Source organism: Panthera onca, chromosome D1 (genome assembly GCF_046562875.1).
Source record: "Panthera onca isolate mPanOnc1 chromosome D1, mPanOnc1 haplotype 2, whole genome shotgun sequence".
NCBI lineage: Eukaryota > Metazoa > Chordata > Mammalia > Carnivora > Felidae > Panthera > Panthera onca.
This window is the reverse complement of record NC_138348.1, coordinates 35,177,519-35,192,695: the sequence shown is the minus strand read 5'-3', so window position 1 is coordinate 35,192,695 and position 15,177 is coordinate 35,177,519. Positions and strand designations below refer to the sequence as shown.

General features: G+C 35.7%; 1 protein-coding gene across 3 annotated transcripts in view; it reads left to right on the top strand.

Moving 5' to 3' along the window:
- The window catches only part of LUZP2 (leucine zipper protein 2), a 488,810-nt gene extending 480,866 nt beyond the window's left edge, over positions 1-7,944 (top strand). For 2 of the 3 annotated variants that reach the window (XM_060606227.2, XM_060606228.2), the window contains exons 11-12: positions 2,726-2,812; positions 3,571-4,259. In XM_060606227.2, coding sequence (XP_060462210.1) covers positions 2,726-2,812; positions 3,571-3,675 — 192 coding nt within the window. In that variant the 3' untranslated portion in view covers positions 3,676-4,259. Of the gene's footprint in view, positions 1-2,725; positions 2,813-3,570; positions 4,260-7,655 lie in introns of those variants that run through there. The other variant, XM_060606229.3, reaches the window with a different exon arrangement.
- Positions 7,945-15,177: the final 7,233 nt, after the last annotated feature.

Here is a 15,177-nt window from a genome sequence, read left to right as displayed (position 1 = left end):
TAAGCCACATAACATTTTCTTTAATGTTGAAATTTAATAAGTTTTCATTGTTCAGATGATCAAAGGCTTGTCTGAAATAGTCAGCCATGCTTGCATTAATGAAAGAGTAGACTCTGCTGAAAATCCTATAGTATGAAGCTTCCTCATGACAATGACCTCAAGTGAAGGGCCACACAAGACAGGGTTTTAAGGTCAAATAGATTTGGGGAACAGTTATATTATATATCCTTCTAAGAGATTTGTAATGCCTTTGTACATTATGAAGAAGTAGGCTTCGAATTTAACTGTGCATTGGAATTGTTGGAGTGCTGACTGAAAATGCAAACCCCATTGCCATAAGACCCAGTTATCACCCAGGAGTGTCATGTTTTAACCATCACCTTATGTAATGATGTGGACAGTTCGTGCAAGACCAGAACTTTAAGAAGTTGCATGTTAAAGGCTTTGAGAAGAACTACTTTAAATACAACTGGTTAATTTTCAAAGAAACTTTTCCCCTGAACGTGCATGACCCACAAACACCATTGTTCCTAAAACATACTTTGGGGTACCTTATACTTTGCAGGAAACTTTCTGCATTCATCATGTTTTTTGAGCTTGACTTTATACAACTATTTGTTAATTTTTCAATGGCTGAATGCAAGCATGATCAAAACACAAGCTGGTTGTATTTTCACAACAAAAATAGAATAATTATAATATTCTAGGGAAATGTTAGATTCCAGGTCCTATTCAAACCCATAGAACATAAAAAGAAATGCATTTCTTAGTGTGCAAGATTCCTCTGTGCATCTGCTTAAAATTCTTTGGAATAACGTAGTCAAGGTTTTGACCACTGATTTCTCCTATTATTATTTTTATCTTACCTTTCGACTCTAATAGGCTTATATAGAAGAAGGGGCAATGTGTAACCATTTTGGGGCTTCAATCAAATATATCTAAATCTGATCATATGAAAAAATCAGGAATTTATTAAAATTCTGAAGTACTAAAATATTTTCATAGCCAATGTTTGTGTTATTCAATTATTATTTACTCAGAGATTTCATATTGACCACTTGTTATCTGCTGGCATGAAGCTGAGATCTAGAGCTGATAAATGTAGTCTCTGTCTTCAAGGAAATAAAGAGCCAGACATGCTTATACATCTAAAAACAATCTTAAGTGATATAATTTTTATAGACATTGTGCCTTTAAAGCAGGAAAGTATGACTGAGTCTATCTCATGGTGGAAATGACATTCTAGGAAGGGAATGAGTAGCTGGTTGTCAAGATGTCACAGTGGAGACTTTTATGAAGGTGGGATGACACACGTATGGACATGGAATGGTAAAAAAACATGGTGTGTATTCAAATAAAAGCAATATAGTGCAAGAATAGCAAGCATAGAAAAATAACATTACTCTAAAATCCAAATTGGAGTAAGTCTCCTTTGGAACCTCTTTATTTATCATCTACTTGTAGAATTTATAGGATGTTAGTATGAGGCCCTCTTAGATCTCCTCCCCCTATTAGATCCCAAGGAAACAAACTGAGTTGTTTATGTTCAGAGCTACCGGTGGCCAGGGACTATTAAACTCCTAGGCTCTGTTGTACACATAGAAAGGATTACAGGCAATCACCCCGCCCCCCAAAAAGAAGCATATACTTACAATAAATGATTTTTGTAGTTACTTTTAAAAAGTGTTTACTCCCTCTCTCTGACCCTCCCCCATTCATGCTCTGTCTCTCTCTGTCTCAAAAATAAATAAACGTTAAAAAATTAAAAAAAAAAAAGGGGGGGGCGCCTGGGTGGCTCAGTAGGTTAAGCGGCCGACTTCGGCTCAGGTCATGATCTCGCGGTCCGTGAGTTCGAGCCCCGCATCGGGCTCTGTGCTGACAGCTCAGAGCCTGGAGCCTGTTTCAGATTCTGTGTCTCCCTCTCTCTGACCCTCCCCGTTCATGATCTGTCTCTCTCTGTCTCAAAAATAAATAAACGTTAAAAAATTTTTTTTTTAAAAGTGTTTAAAATAAAGAGAAAGAAAAAAGGGAGGAAGGAAGAATGAGAGATAGTATGGAAAGAGAAGAGAAGCAGACAAGGAAGGAGAGAAGAAAGGGATGGAGAGAATGATAGAGCATGGGAGAGAGAAGGAAGAGAAGTTCAATATTTTAACAGTTAAAACGGAAATGAAGCCCAATTGGAATACACTGCCAGCAACTCTTCTTCAAAACTGTTGAGGCTAACAAGTAAGATGAGAATTCCTGGTTAGTAAAATCTAAGATCTTATCTTCCAAAATATAATCTTTTTTAAGGTAGTGAGGATTTTTTTCTACACAGATTGATGATTATATTGTTCAAATTGCTTCCTAGCTTGCAATATTGATGTTCCTGCAGGCATATGGACGACTGACATATTTAATGCCTTAGGGTCTAGATGCTTCACAGATATAGTAGTTTATAATTCTTTACTTCCATTTAAGTGCTTTTACAAAGAATTTTCCATTGGAATGGAATTTTGTTGTAGTAGCTGACTGTCCTAAGCACCACTGAGATTCCCGAACCAACTGTGAATGCTTGATCTCTCCTTGGGATCCCACTCAGGTTGCAATGAGTTTATTTTGTCCCTAGCTCGCCCTTCCAACCTGCATCAAAGGGAAAGAAGTCTTACACAGGGAAGAATTCAAGGGAATTTTTCTATCCCTTTCTTCATTTAACTTAACTTCACTGATCTATTTTCATTTGCAGCTTTTACAAGAGGGCAGGACCTGTTCAATGAAGCACAAAGACAATCCCCCAACCAATGCTACAGTAGAGCCAGTGACTACCCCACAGGTATTTTATTTGTTTGCTTGTTTTGATTATGTCAGAAAGAACTTGAATCCTTTGATTCCCATGGTTTTCTCTGTGTCTATAGCTGAAACAGGGGTGTTGTATTGACTAATACAAGATACCTCCTTCACCTAGTGTCTTTGGACACTGTGCCTGCAACTAAGATTTTGGCTTGATCATCTCAGAACCTCAGAAGAACAAGGGTGAAAGAGGTACACCCCACCACACACACACAACCAAGAAACATACCAAAAATATACAGAGAACAAAAAACATGCATCTGTTCCTTATGGAACAAAAAAAGATAAGAAGAGGATTTGGGGAAGCAGATGAGGGAGAAAGAAGTACATATCCCCAACAAAAACAAACAGCAAGCACAGTTCAGGAACTTAATTATGAACTTCTTTCTGTACTGTTCTTTATATGACCAAAAATATTATATCATAGTAATTTGTAGGGCTCATTTCACTTAATACAACATTTCCTAACTTATGGGTTAATCAGAGTTAAATGGTTTGGCCAAAGTTTTCTCAAAATAGTTTTTGAAATACCTTGCAACTTGTTGACAGTATTTTTTGTACTTCCATGAATTAGAAATATGGACATATTTACACTTATTTCATTGGGTCTAGCATTCACTTGTCTGTAGGATATTTGTTGAGATAAAAAATTTATATTACTATTCTGTTAAGATTTTAATTTTCCCTTAAATGTATATTTATCGCGACTATCCTAAATGTCTTTTCTGTATTGTTTGACAGAAATTGCAAATCCTTCCTTGTACTGAATGTGAGGTGAAGAAAAATCCAGAAAAACAACTGACCAACTTTGAAGGGAGGGCAACTAGAGAAGAAAAAATACTGTAAATATCAAGAAACTGTGTTAAAAACATCCATTTATGATTGTCTTCATACTCTTTTTCAACCACAGGCTTGATGGAAATACTAAGTTTTTAAAGCATGCAACTTTTTCACAATTTTATGTAACTTTATATAGTCTAAAAATTTTCCAAAAGATTCCAGGCCAATGATGATCCTTGAGCAATAACCTAATTAAAATGGATATCCACAGTCTTAAATAGTCATTGTCATCAGTAAATTGCCCAGTATAGACTGCTCAGTTTTGATCTCAAATGCAGTATGACATTTAATTCTTCTGGTTCATTGGCTATCTAGTAGTTTTATCATCTAGTTTTGAAATTAATTGGAGGATGATAAAATGTTGTGGATCCTTGGCATTCTTAGAATCCAAATCGCAACCATATCATAAAAACTTGCCCACATTGGCCAATGGGAGTCACTTTCTTTAAGGTTGGAATCGGTGTCAACCTGAACCCATTGTTTATATGAGGGTGTTATTGCTATACTTCTTGTTATTTTGAACCATGTCTAAATAATGTCAAGACAATTCTTTCAGATTTTTAGTCAGCTAATAAAATTTACAAAATGTGTTTGGTATGATGTAGACAAAACATCTGGATGAATATCTAAATTTCTGACATAATGAGATTTTTTTTTTTTTGGCATTCTATAGACACATCCCTATGGTTGTCTGCTGGAATTACTCCAAGTTAGGAATTGAGTTCTTTGAAATGCTTGGCAAGATTTTTTTTCAATGAAATTGGGTAGTGGAATGTGGGATGCCAAGAGGGTTGAAAAACATAAATATGCAAGCAGATAATATACATTTTAAAATAGGGATTTGATGAAAGCAAAACAGCCATATAGAACCAATAAACCCAGATTTATATATTTTGAAAACAAAAGTATTACTAAGACAAGTCAATGGCTGTGATCACCTTTGAAGTTGGGTCTCTGCATAGGAATACCACTAATTAAAGAAATGCACTCCCGAATAATCTGAATGTAGCTCAGAAGCAGCAGGAATTGATACCTAAATCCTATTTGATTGATAGGATTGAAATAGCATCAAACTTAAAGACTCAAGTTAATGGGTTAAATGATCCAGTTAAGTTGTCTGCACTGAATATATTCACTTCTGCTGGATAGATCCCATTTTGCAAATACACAAAGTATATAAAACCACTGGTTTTATAGAAAGGATCTGCCAAACCACAATTAATATATTTGGAGCACTGTGTCCTGGCATGCTATCTTAGAAGATATTGTTAATTTAAGAAAGAGAATGAAGGAAAGAAGAAAGAAAGAAAGAAAGAAAGAAAGAAAGAAAGAAAGAAAGAAGGAAGGAAGGAAGAAAGAAAAGAATAGAAAAGAAAGAAAGAAAGAGAAAAAGAAAAAGAAGAAAGAAAGGGAGGAAAGGAGGAAGGGAGAGAGAGAAGATCGAAGGGAATTTGTAATCAATAGATGGACTTAAATTCTGATATATAATGGCACACCTTTGATCATAATGACATATTCCAAGAAATTAGGTAATTTGGAAAAATGGCAAACTATCATAAATAGTATAAGTATTACTGTGATATGATCATGTAGCAGTTATACTTGTGGAGTAATTCAGTGTCATTCATCAGTATTATTTTTTTAGATTATGGGCTACCCAAGAAGAAAAGAGAGTGTACTTTATAGATGGTCCATTAGAGGTTTCAGATGAAGAGACCAGGATAGAAGACAAAAATCAAGGTCTAAAGTTCCTACTGACTCCTCAGCTCTAAAACTCACTTAATTCTGTGAGATGGAATATTGTTAATTTCCAAGTTCTGTTGCTTATAATTTCCCCATTGTGCCTAGAATCCCTAACCATCCCCAAAGGTTTATAGAAGGAAAGAAGATAATTTAGTTTTCATTTAGGTTCACTTCCCCACCCCCACTCTGTGCTCCAATTTCTCTCCTGGACTCTATAGACCCTGTGGAAAATTAATCACCATTTTACCTTAGCACGTGTTTTGAGGCATCTTTGGAACTAATGAAAAGAGAATCAAACTGATATGTTCTGGGATTTTTAGAACATGCTAAAAAGATGAGAAATTGGCTTAATATGAATCAACTTTGAACAGCCTCATTTGTAAAATTTTCCTATGCTCTAGAACTCTACTCTAGTGTGTCACAATAATCAATCTGTTTCTCTCAATTTTTAGCATGATCAAGTGGGCTTTACATGAGCATAATGTATAGATATTTTTCTTTAAGAATAGATAGCATTATGCATCCTGCGGAGTTTACTGGGGTATATTCATTGCATTATTTGTTTCAAAACAAAAAAGAATTGCAGCAGAAGTGCTTTATAAATATTTAGAAATATTCTGGGAGTTCCTTTTGATAGTCAAGCATGGAATTTCTTTTTTCTTAGTATGTGTGATTTTAACGAACACATTTTTTTTCTCTCAATTCTTTAATTGCTTTAAAATAGCATCAGAAGGGCTTAAAATGCTTTACTTATGTGTGTGGCTTTGTCCATAAAAGATGCCATTACTTATTATTTCTTTTAGTTAGCAGCTACACAAATTGATGTTGTTCTTGAGGAGTTAATATTCCTAGCCTAACTACCCTCATGGGGAAGAACATATTAACCTAAATGTTGAATTCAGATACTATAACTGTGTCTGTAATGGTAAACAGTGAAAGATAACTTAACCTTTGCAGAGTATAAATGGACTCCTACTGAGAAATTAACATCCTTTCCAATGGAATAATTTGTTTCAATATAGGTACTAACAAAACTAACAGAAACATATTTCTCTAGCTATTTTAAAATACTAGTCAATGCTATATATGCAAAGTTAGGAATTTGTTTCGGACTTTGTGTCTCCTTTTATATGCATTAACTATGTAAATTGGGCGAGTGCCTAAAATGTGTAAGACCTAACTGAATGCTGATTATGTCTATCCAATGCCAACATGCTCAGAAACAAAGTGAATAATTCAGTAACTCATCTAGATGTGGTTTTCTGTGTGATCTTAAATCTCTGACTACTGAATATACTAGATGGCTAAACTTTTTTATTCCCTTTATTCTTTAAGCAGATATTTAGCATTATAGTGTTATTTCAGACACAATTCTATTTCATAAAATATACTGGATTACAGGTCTAAGACAGTTATAAGAAAAGCACACCTTTACTGTTTGAGATTACAGTGTGGATAGCTGGATTAAAACAATTATTTGTGAATTTTGCTATAATGGAATCTTATTTTTATAGCTCAGGTACTAGAATTAGCACTAATTGCAAGCAGAGGCTGAAATTATTATTGGCACCATAGAAAAAAGTGAGCTGGCCAGACCTGGAGAGTTATGAAAACATATACTTGTTTACTTAGGGGACATTTTCGTAGTCATATGTACAGTCTTAAATTTCCCCAAACTATTTGTTGGATTATGTTACATAATATTAATGGTCAATGATGAAGAATAAAAGTTACTGAAAGATGGCCTATTTTTGCTCAATAAAGATTTGTTACCAAAACTGCAATGTATATCCTCCTACATAAGCTAATCGAAAAAGCAAATATTAACATTAAAAATAGTACTTGCTTCTGTGTATCAAGAGCTAAGGACCTTTGTGAAATGTCACCCTGAGAGTACCTTCAAACTCTCTTTGCCAATGCCCCAGAAATCCTTCATTTCATTTAGAGGTGTTTTGTTTTGTTTTGTTTTGTTTCGTTTAATAGAGTTTCCTGATGACAAAGATTTTTGTCCTTTTGTTTGCAAATGAGTTTCAAGCGCTTAGAACTGGCTTCCTCATAGAAGGTGCTCAAATATTTGTTGAATGAATTAATTCAGAACCTGAAGCAGCAAGGGAAGAAAAAGGAAGCAGAAGGAAGTATATTCTCCTGTGATAATAGGGAATCATAAGATGTAGTCTTTTAGGAAGAGAAAATAAATACAATGTTTTAGTTTTGTTTTTTTTTTTGTTTTGTTTTGTTTTCAGGCTATTTGTCCTTGCTTTTTTCTCTGAAAGATATATCTATGGGTCCGTGGCTGTGACTTCTAGCAAAGTAGATGTGGCATTTCTGGATGAATTTTGGAATGCTGCTCGATGTGATAGACACAATTCACCTGGCATAGGTGCGTCTTTCATTGGAATCTACCTTTGACATTCGCCTGGACGGAGGCAGGGCCACTTAATTTCTTTTAGTATTAGTTTCTAACCTCTTGGGCCTTAAATTGTTGGACTTAAATCAGAGATTTTCTTCTGCATTCTGCTGCCTTCATTCTCCTGGTCCTAAAGCAGACACAGCTCCAGGGCTGTGAGGATGGGGGCTCTGGCCTCCATAAACCCTCACTTTCAACTAGAGTACCTATTCTTTTATATAATGTATTTGTTGGGCTTCCACATTCTCAATATACTTTTAATGAAGAAAGGGAGCCCAAGGCTAATGTGATTTGAAAAACCCTGAATAAAATAATCTCTGTGATCCCTTCTCCCCATTTGTTCCTTCAGTCAGCCAGCCATTCAGTTACTCAAAAAATATTTGTTGAGATTCTAAAATGTTCCTATTCCTTTTTTTTGGTTAAAAAAAAGCAATGGCAAGACAAAGTAATAATTATGAATTCTAATATTGCACATAATAGGTGCCAACCACTGTTTTTTAGATCTTTTGAAAAAAAAATGATTAAATATTCTAGGCTTCTTTGAGACCAATACTACAGTTATCTTTATTTCACAGAGGAAATTGAAGTAGAAAAATGTTAATTGCATTGCCCAAGATGTCAGGGGAAGAAGGAGAGGTTGCATATAGACCTGGCAGTGAGTTGCTGGAATCCCATGTGCTTCACCCCATTACCACATTGCGTCTCCTCAAAGGCCAGAGTCCTGCCTTCTTGGAACTTACAGTTTAGAAGAAGAGACATCACTAATAAAGGAAACACACAGATAAATGCATGACTGTCTAGGACAGGAACATTGTTCCTTTTTCCCCTTCAAGTTTTTTCATCTGGTTTAAGAATTAAATTGACACGAGACAGATGAACAGGAATAAAAAAAAAATAAAAACACCAAAATTTTATTACGTGTGCATAATGAAATTGAATCCTAGAGAAATCGCCAAAGCAGGCAGTTTTTATACTTTCTTAGACAAAGAGACAATAAATCTGTGAGAAATTGACAGGACAAGGAAAACTTAATTTTGAAAGCTGCAGTTAATAGGAATTTTAAACAGAATTAGGACTGGGGTAGTAAATTAGTAGAAAATAACAAGGGATGTTTATACAGCCTTTATGGGTCTGAATTTCTTATCTCTGATGATGAGGATTGTCTTTACCTCCTGGTACAAGGAGGGTAACTTTCACATGAGAGATTTATATCTCATTTTCTGGAGACAGAGTGGGGGAGGGTCATAGGATGCATTTTGCATTGCTATTTCTTAAGAACTTTCATTTAAAATCATCAGTATGCCAAAGTGGCACATTTTGGGGTAGCCAGCACTTGGCCCTTAAAATTGCTATGAAAACAAAACAAAACAAGACAGGGTCCTCTTGACTGCATGCCACAAGGCAGGGAGCAGCATGTGAACGTATCTTGTATGTGTGAAGTCTCCACCGAGAGAATTCTATTAAACAGATTAATGAATATATAATATTTTGCGTGGATGTCCAAAGCTTCAAACGTAATTTTTTTTGTTGTTCCTAGATACTAGCTAACAATATTTTAAAGAAGATATTTGAGTTGAAATAACTAGAGAGTTGTGAATTAGTGCTTTTCAAAAAACAAAAGCATCCTATGGGAAAATTGCCAATGCTTTCTATTCCCTGAAGTCTAGGACATAGGAGTCTTTTAGGTATAGATGACAATGAAATGTGGATTTCTTCCATGAAAAACTTCCAAACAGGTTTCTTCTGTTTTCTGTCACAAAAATAGAAATTTTATTTCTCAGCCTTATACTTGAGGTAGTGCCTCCCTGCACGCCCCCTCAAAAGAGCCATACATTTGCTAGCACAATGATTGACCCACGGTGTCTGTATGGTACTTCTCTAGTGCCGTGATGCCATTTGCATCAGAAGTAATTGTGGTGTGTATGTTTTCCCCCTTTCCCCACTCCTAAATTCCTTAATTCCTTTGAGAACACCATTTCACTTCATGTCGTAGGGAAACTGACATCCTGGGAAGGTCATAAATGCAATATATTTGTTCCTAGAAAATCAGACTCTATTTGGGGCTCCAGGAAGAAGCAGTTAACCTGTGCACTTGATTAACTGACGAATGAACATACATTCACAGGCAATATTTCTACCGAGGGTGAGAAGAAAAAAGAGTAATCTGTAGTGGGTCATGCCCTTTTTCTGACCCTGGCTTATATTTACCACTTTTTCATGATTAAGTGCCCATTGAAATTAAGTCAAGAGATGGATATGCAGCAGAAAGTCCCAGCTGGAATTTAGAAGATGCAGTAGAATTGAGCAGAAGACGAACACTCCTGATACTGATGTTAAATTAGCATCGTGTTCAAAATGATAAGTTGGTGCTTTTTACCCTGCAAATTTCTGTTTTACTTCTTTATACTTCTTCAGTCTTGATCCCAAAGTTTAAAGATTTGGGGGCTGGAAATCCCCAAAGCTGCTCCTCAAGTCTTTCCTTGGAATAATGTGTCAAGTATGTAAATCTTAATGTCCGCTTGGCAGAAAGTTCACAACTTTTCAAATGGTCATGTTTCCAACATGAGTAAAATGAGATGCTGACAATTTGCTTATGAAAGCCACTGGGAATGACTTCAGGTGATTCTGACTCCATGAAAAAAGAACAACACAATATGGATAAGAGGAACAGGTAATGAAGAGCGCGTTTTAAATCTATTCTTTAAGTCCCTGACATAGATCCTTCTTAAGTAGATGTGGCATAAATAAAATTGAATATATTTACTGCATGTGTTTCTGGTCATTTATTACACAGCAAATAAATAAATAGTTTAATGCATATTAGAACAATTAATGTTTGCAAATTTGAAAAAGTTATGAGATAAAGAATAAACATCTTCTGAATCAGTGGAAGTGAGGACCAGCTAGATGTGTTGAAAAAAGTAAATTAGACCATTATTAAGTTGACGTAATGACTCTTACCAGCCTTGGCAAAGAATGTACACGGGGCGCCTGGGTGGCTCAGTCGGTTAAACGTCCAACTTTGGCTCAGGTCATGATCTCGAGGTTCCTGAGTTCGAGTCCCAAACTGGGCTATGCTGACAGCTCAGAGCCTGGAGCCTGCTTCAGATTCTGTGTCCCTCTCTCTCTCTGCCCCATCCCTGCTTGTTCTCTGTCTCTTTCAAAAATGAATAAAACATTTAAGAAAATGCACCTTCTCATTTTATCCTCCTGGTTGTATATTAAGCAGCCTGTTTATGTGTTTTATGTGTTTATGCATTTCCACCTTGATATGATTAAAGAGATAAGAAGGTAGGGGAAATATGAACCCTAAAAGAACTCTCGTCTTTCTTCCCATAATGGAGACACAGACTAGTTGTTTGAATGAAGGCATGGAACAAATCTTCCTTCCCTACAGTGCTAATCCTACTGTCTGCCATTTCCTCTTTCATTTTACTTTATTTGGTGGGAGGTGTCAGGGTATGCATTTAAAGGTCGCTTTGTTTTTGTTTCTGTTTTTGTTTTTTTGTATTGGAATTCACAAATTCAGAGATTTCTAGGGTACATTGGTTTTATCTATGGACATACCATCTAGTAACTTAATCCTAACAATTATTCATGTATCTTCTCATATAGTGTATGTGTGCTGTATGTTTTATGCATGCTCCTGTTTGCAATATACATTGCAAGCATCATTGTAGTGATAGCCATACACATCTATGCTTACTGGCATTTTTTAACATCATTATTGGTAGTTGCATAAATTTAGTATATGAATACCTTCATATGTTTACTTCTCTATCCACGTATGTATGTGTCTGTATTCATGTGTTCGTGGATATAAATTCAGCAAAATACGCATATACCAGTCAGATGCCTTTTTTTCTGCCCTAATTTCATTCCTATTTACATCTTTCATGTCGTTTTAACACAGGGATTGTCTTTTTTTTCTTTCCAAGTTTTTATTTAAATTCCAGTTAGATGACATACATCTTGTTTCAGATTAACACAAGAATTTTAAAAGCATAATAGATAACTGTGTATGTGTAGTTAAGTAACCATCCAATACAGTTGCAATGAATACAATATGCTAATTTAGGCTGTACAAATGGACACAACAAATTAGCATCTCAAATCAGCCATTAGATACAGTCATCCCCATCCCTCTTATACACAGGTGTGGCTCATATACTTCACATCTATTGCTTTGTGTAAGGTTTGACCTAGACTAGGGAATTATATTTGCTAGATGTTCTAAAAGGGGGAATTCTTTTCAGCATGGTTTTGTATGCATGGAGACTCAAAGGAATTTTAACACCTATCCTTATGGTAACCAAAGTATGTTTTATTTGGAGAAAGTGAGGTGAGTAATCACACTATCCACTCTGACTATACTAGAGCAAAGGTACACAGAGAAATAAGAAAGAAGTCAAGGAAAGTTCATTTCTCTCAAATGATAATGAGAGAATGTCCTCAATGACAGGGAATTGTTGTAGGAATTTCCAGGAATTGTTGTAGAAATCACAACACATTTGAAAATATAAGAAAATTATATTTTCTGTTCATAAGAAAATACTTTGCTGAAGTTTTTTTTTCCTTTTAAAATAAAGTTACACAGTTACTTTGTTCTCTAAGTGTTTAATTTGAAATTTGGGTTAAGTACAGTTAAGTGCATGGCTATATTTTGCAGAATGAAATACTAATTAGTCCATACTGCAGCTTCCAGGGGTTAATTGGCTTTTACTTAAGTTCTGGTATGCTTTGTATAATTTTCTTTTCTTGGACAAATCTGAAGACAGATTTGTCTGATTGACTTATACTGCACAATTCTAGGAACTCCCACTTCACCAGCTGACCTGGTGGGTAATTATTTTCTTTGACACATCAGAGAATGTAATGTTTTCTATTATTCCCTTAGATAGTCACAAACAATTCAAACTCACTGGTTTTCTCTAAAGGTTGACCTATGTGCTCTGTTTAGGCCAAGGGTTAGGCAGACATGATGTTGGTGGTAGATTTTTAAAAGAAATCTTCTGAAACCTTCCTGAGATCGGGTCTCAATTTTGTGTCTTGGAACACACTACTTCCAGGTCAACTTTTCTAAAAGTTACTTTGCTGCATACATGTGGGGAATAAGGTTAAGAATTCTCTGAGCTTGCACCAGTGGGTTAACAAGGTTCAGGGTGGAAAGCTGTCACAGGGCGAAAGCACCCGGCATAGGACAAAGCATAGAGAGGAAAGCCGCTTCCACAGGACAAAAGCATCTGAGAACAAGTAGAGGTGGAAAGCTGCCGCAGCAGGGCGAAAGTGCCTGGGATTCGTCGTTAAGTAAAGCAAAGCATAGACCCAAATGCCGCTACAGTGTGAAAGTGCCCAGAGACACTTGCTAATTAGCAAGAAAAATGCCTTGTTAACCCTCAGGTAGCAGGCTCTATCTGTCTTAGCCCCTGCACAAGTTAAGATAAACAGACACAGTGCCTGGTGCTTGCAGTAAACAGCCATCTGCTCGGAGCCGGGACTTTGATTTGTATTGACCCTAACTCCTAACATGCACACCTTCGAAACCCCTTTCTCTCACACACATGAGTTAATGATCACTGTTTTATTGTCTCTTTCTAAACGTCCATCATGTATGTAAGCCTTCTGATTCTAATAAATACAGAGCAAGGACCCTTACTCAGAGCTCTTGTCTCCTCCCGGACATTAACCTCTCTCGTATTCAGTTCTGTGCCCACTCTCTTGCTGGACAAGAGAGAACTCCAGACTCAAAGTCTGTGATGCATACATGTATCTAAACCTTTAGTGCACACATTACTACACTAGAACTGGTATGACATGATTATAAGAGAAGACTTTGGAGTCAATCTTTGCATTAAATTCTTCATGCAGCTTGTTAATTATGTGACCTCAAAAAAGTAGCTAACCTCTGTGTGTTTCAGAGTCTTCACTGGTAAATTGGGAATTATGAGATGGCATAACCTGTGATAATAATAGCTGTTTCCAAAGAGTAATAATAATAGCTATTTTCATTAAATATTAAATGAGAACATAAATAGGGCAAATAATAAGCATTTTACAAATATGACTTATTCCTATTTTAAAGGTATCTACACATACCTATATTCATTCAGAGATGCCAAAAAGGAAAATTATTATGCATATGGAGCTGGATACATGTATGGTACATCTCTCTCTCTCTCACTGTGTGTGTGTGTGTGTGTGTGTGTGTGTGTGTGTGCATGTGCGTGTGTCTTGTTTCCAAAGAAACTCTCCTAATTGTGCCTGTCTGAAGAAAAAGACTGGATTTGTCCAGATAGCGCAAGGTGAATGAGTCAAGATATGATCTTTCTTTTAAAATTTGTGGGTAATGTGGCATCAGTCGCCTCTCCATTTATTCACATAATATCACCACACAACTTTTCTTTTCAAGCCATCTAATTTATGTCTCCTATTGAGAGTCTAAAATACTAATTAAGGGACTCTGTTTATTTGCTTCCTAAAATTTTTATAAGCATATAATTATTTTCTTTACCCATCTGGTGTGAGTTATTTCTTAGATTGTTTTTTTTATTATTTATCTTAATAGGTAATGAATAACATCTGAAGGAAAATGAGAAGAAATTTACCCTAACTCACAACCATAATAATTTTAGTAAGATGTATATATCATTGCTTATAATCCAGGGAAACATGAAGAAGTTCTTTTTAAAAATTAAATAAGTAGGTATATGAATAGAATATTTACATGTTCCAATGATACTTTTCTGTAGAAGAAGAAAAATATATGCATTCCAGATTGTCTTTTGCTTTCCAAGTTTTAAACTTGCAGAAACCCAGTACTAGTTTTGCTGGGGCCTTAAAAAAACCAATAAAACATTAATCAAAACCAAGCCTCATTTCAGATTTTTATGGTAGAAATGATTCTACGCACATTCATTACTTTTTTGAAATTAGATTTTTATTCTCATTTGGGAAATAGAAGCATCCACTTTCCTTTTCAATCTTTCTTCATTCCCACTTCAAAGCTTCAAAGCCTAGTGGACTTCTTTATACCCTCCCTTTTTCCAATTCTCTCTTTTATTAAAGGAAAGTATGTGAACAGACTTCTTCCTGATGTACCCTGAAATTTCTTTTGAGGGAGTAAATGAGATAAGGTCTCTGTGGACCTAAAAGCCCCTTGAAAAGTTTAGAATTCTTACAACCACTCATTAAATACGAAGTTTTTATACTTCTAAACTACTCAGACACTTTTCTAAATTGTCATTCCATATCACCCTTGACCCCATGATCTATTCACCGCATAGTGTCCTTACTGATTCTTTAAAAAGAAATGGGACGCCTGGGTGGCTCAGGCGGTGAAGCGTCCAACTCTCAGTTTC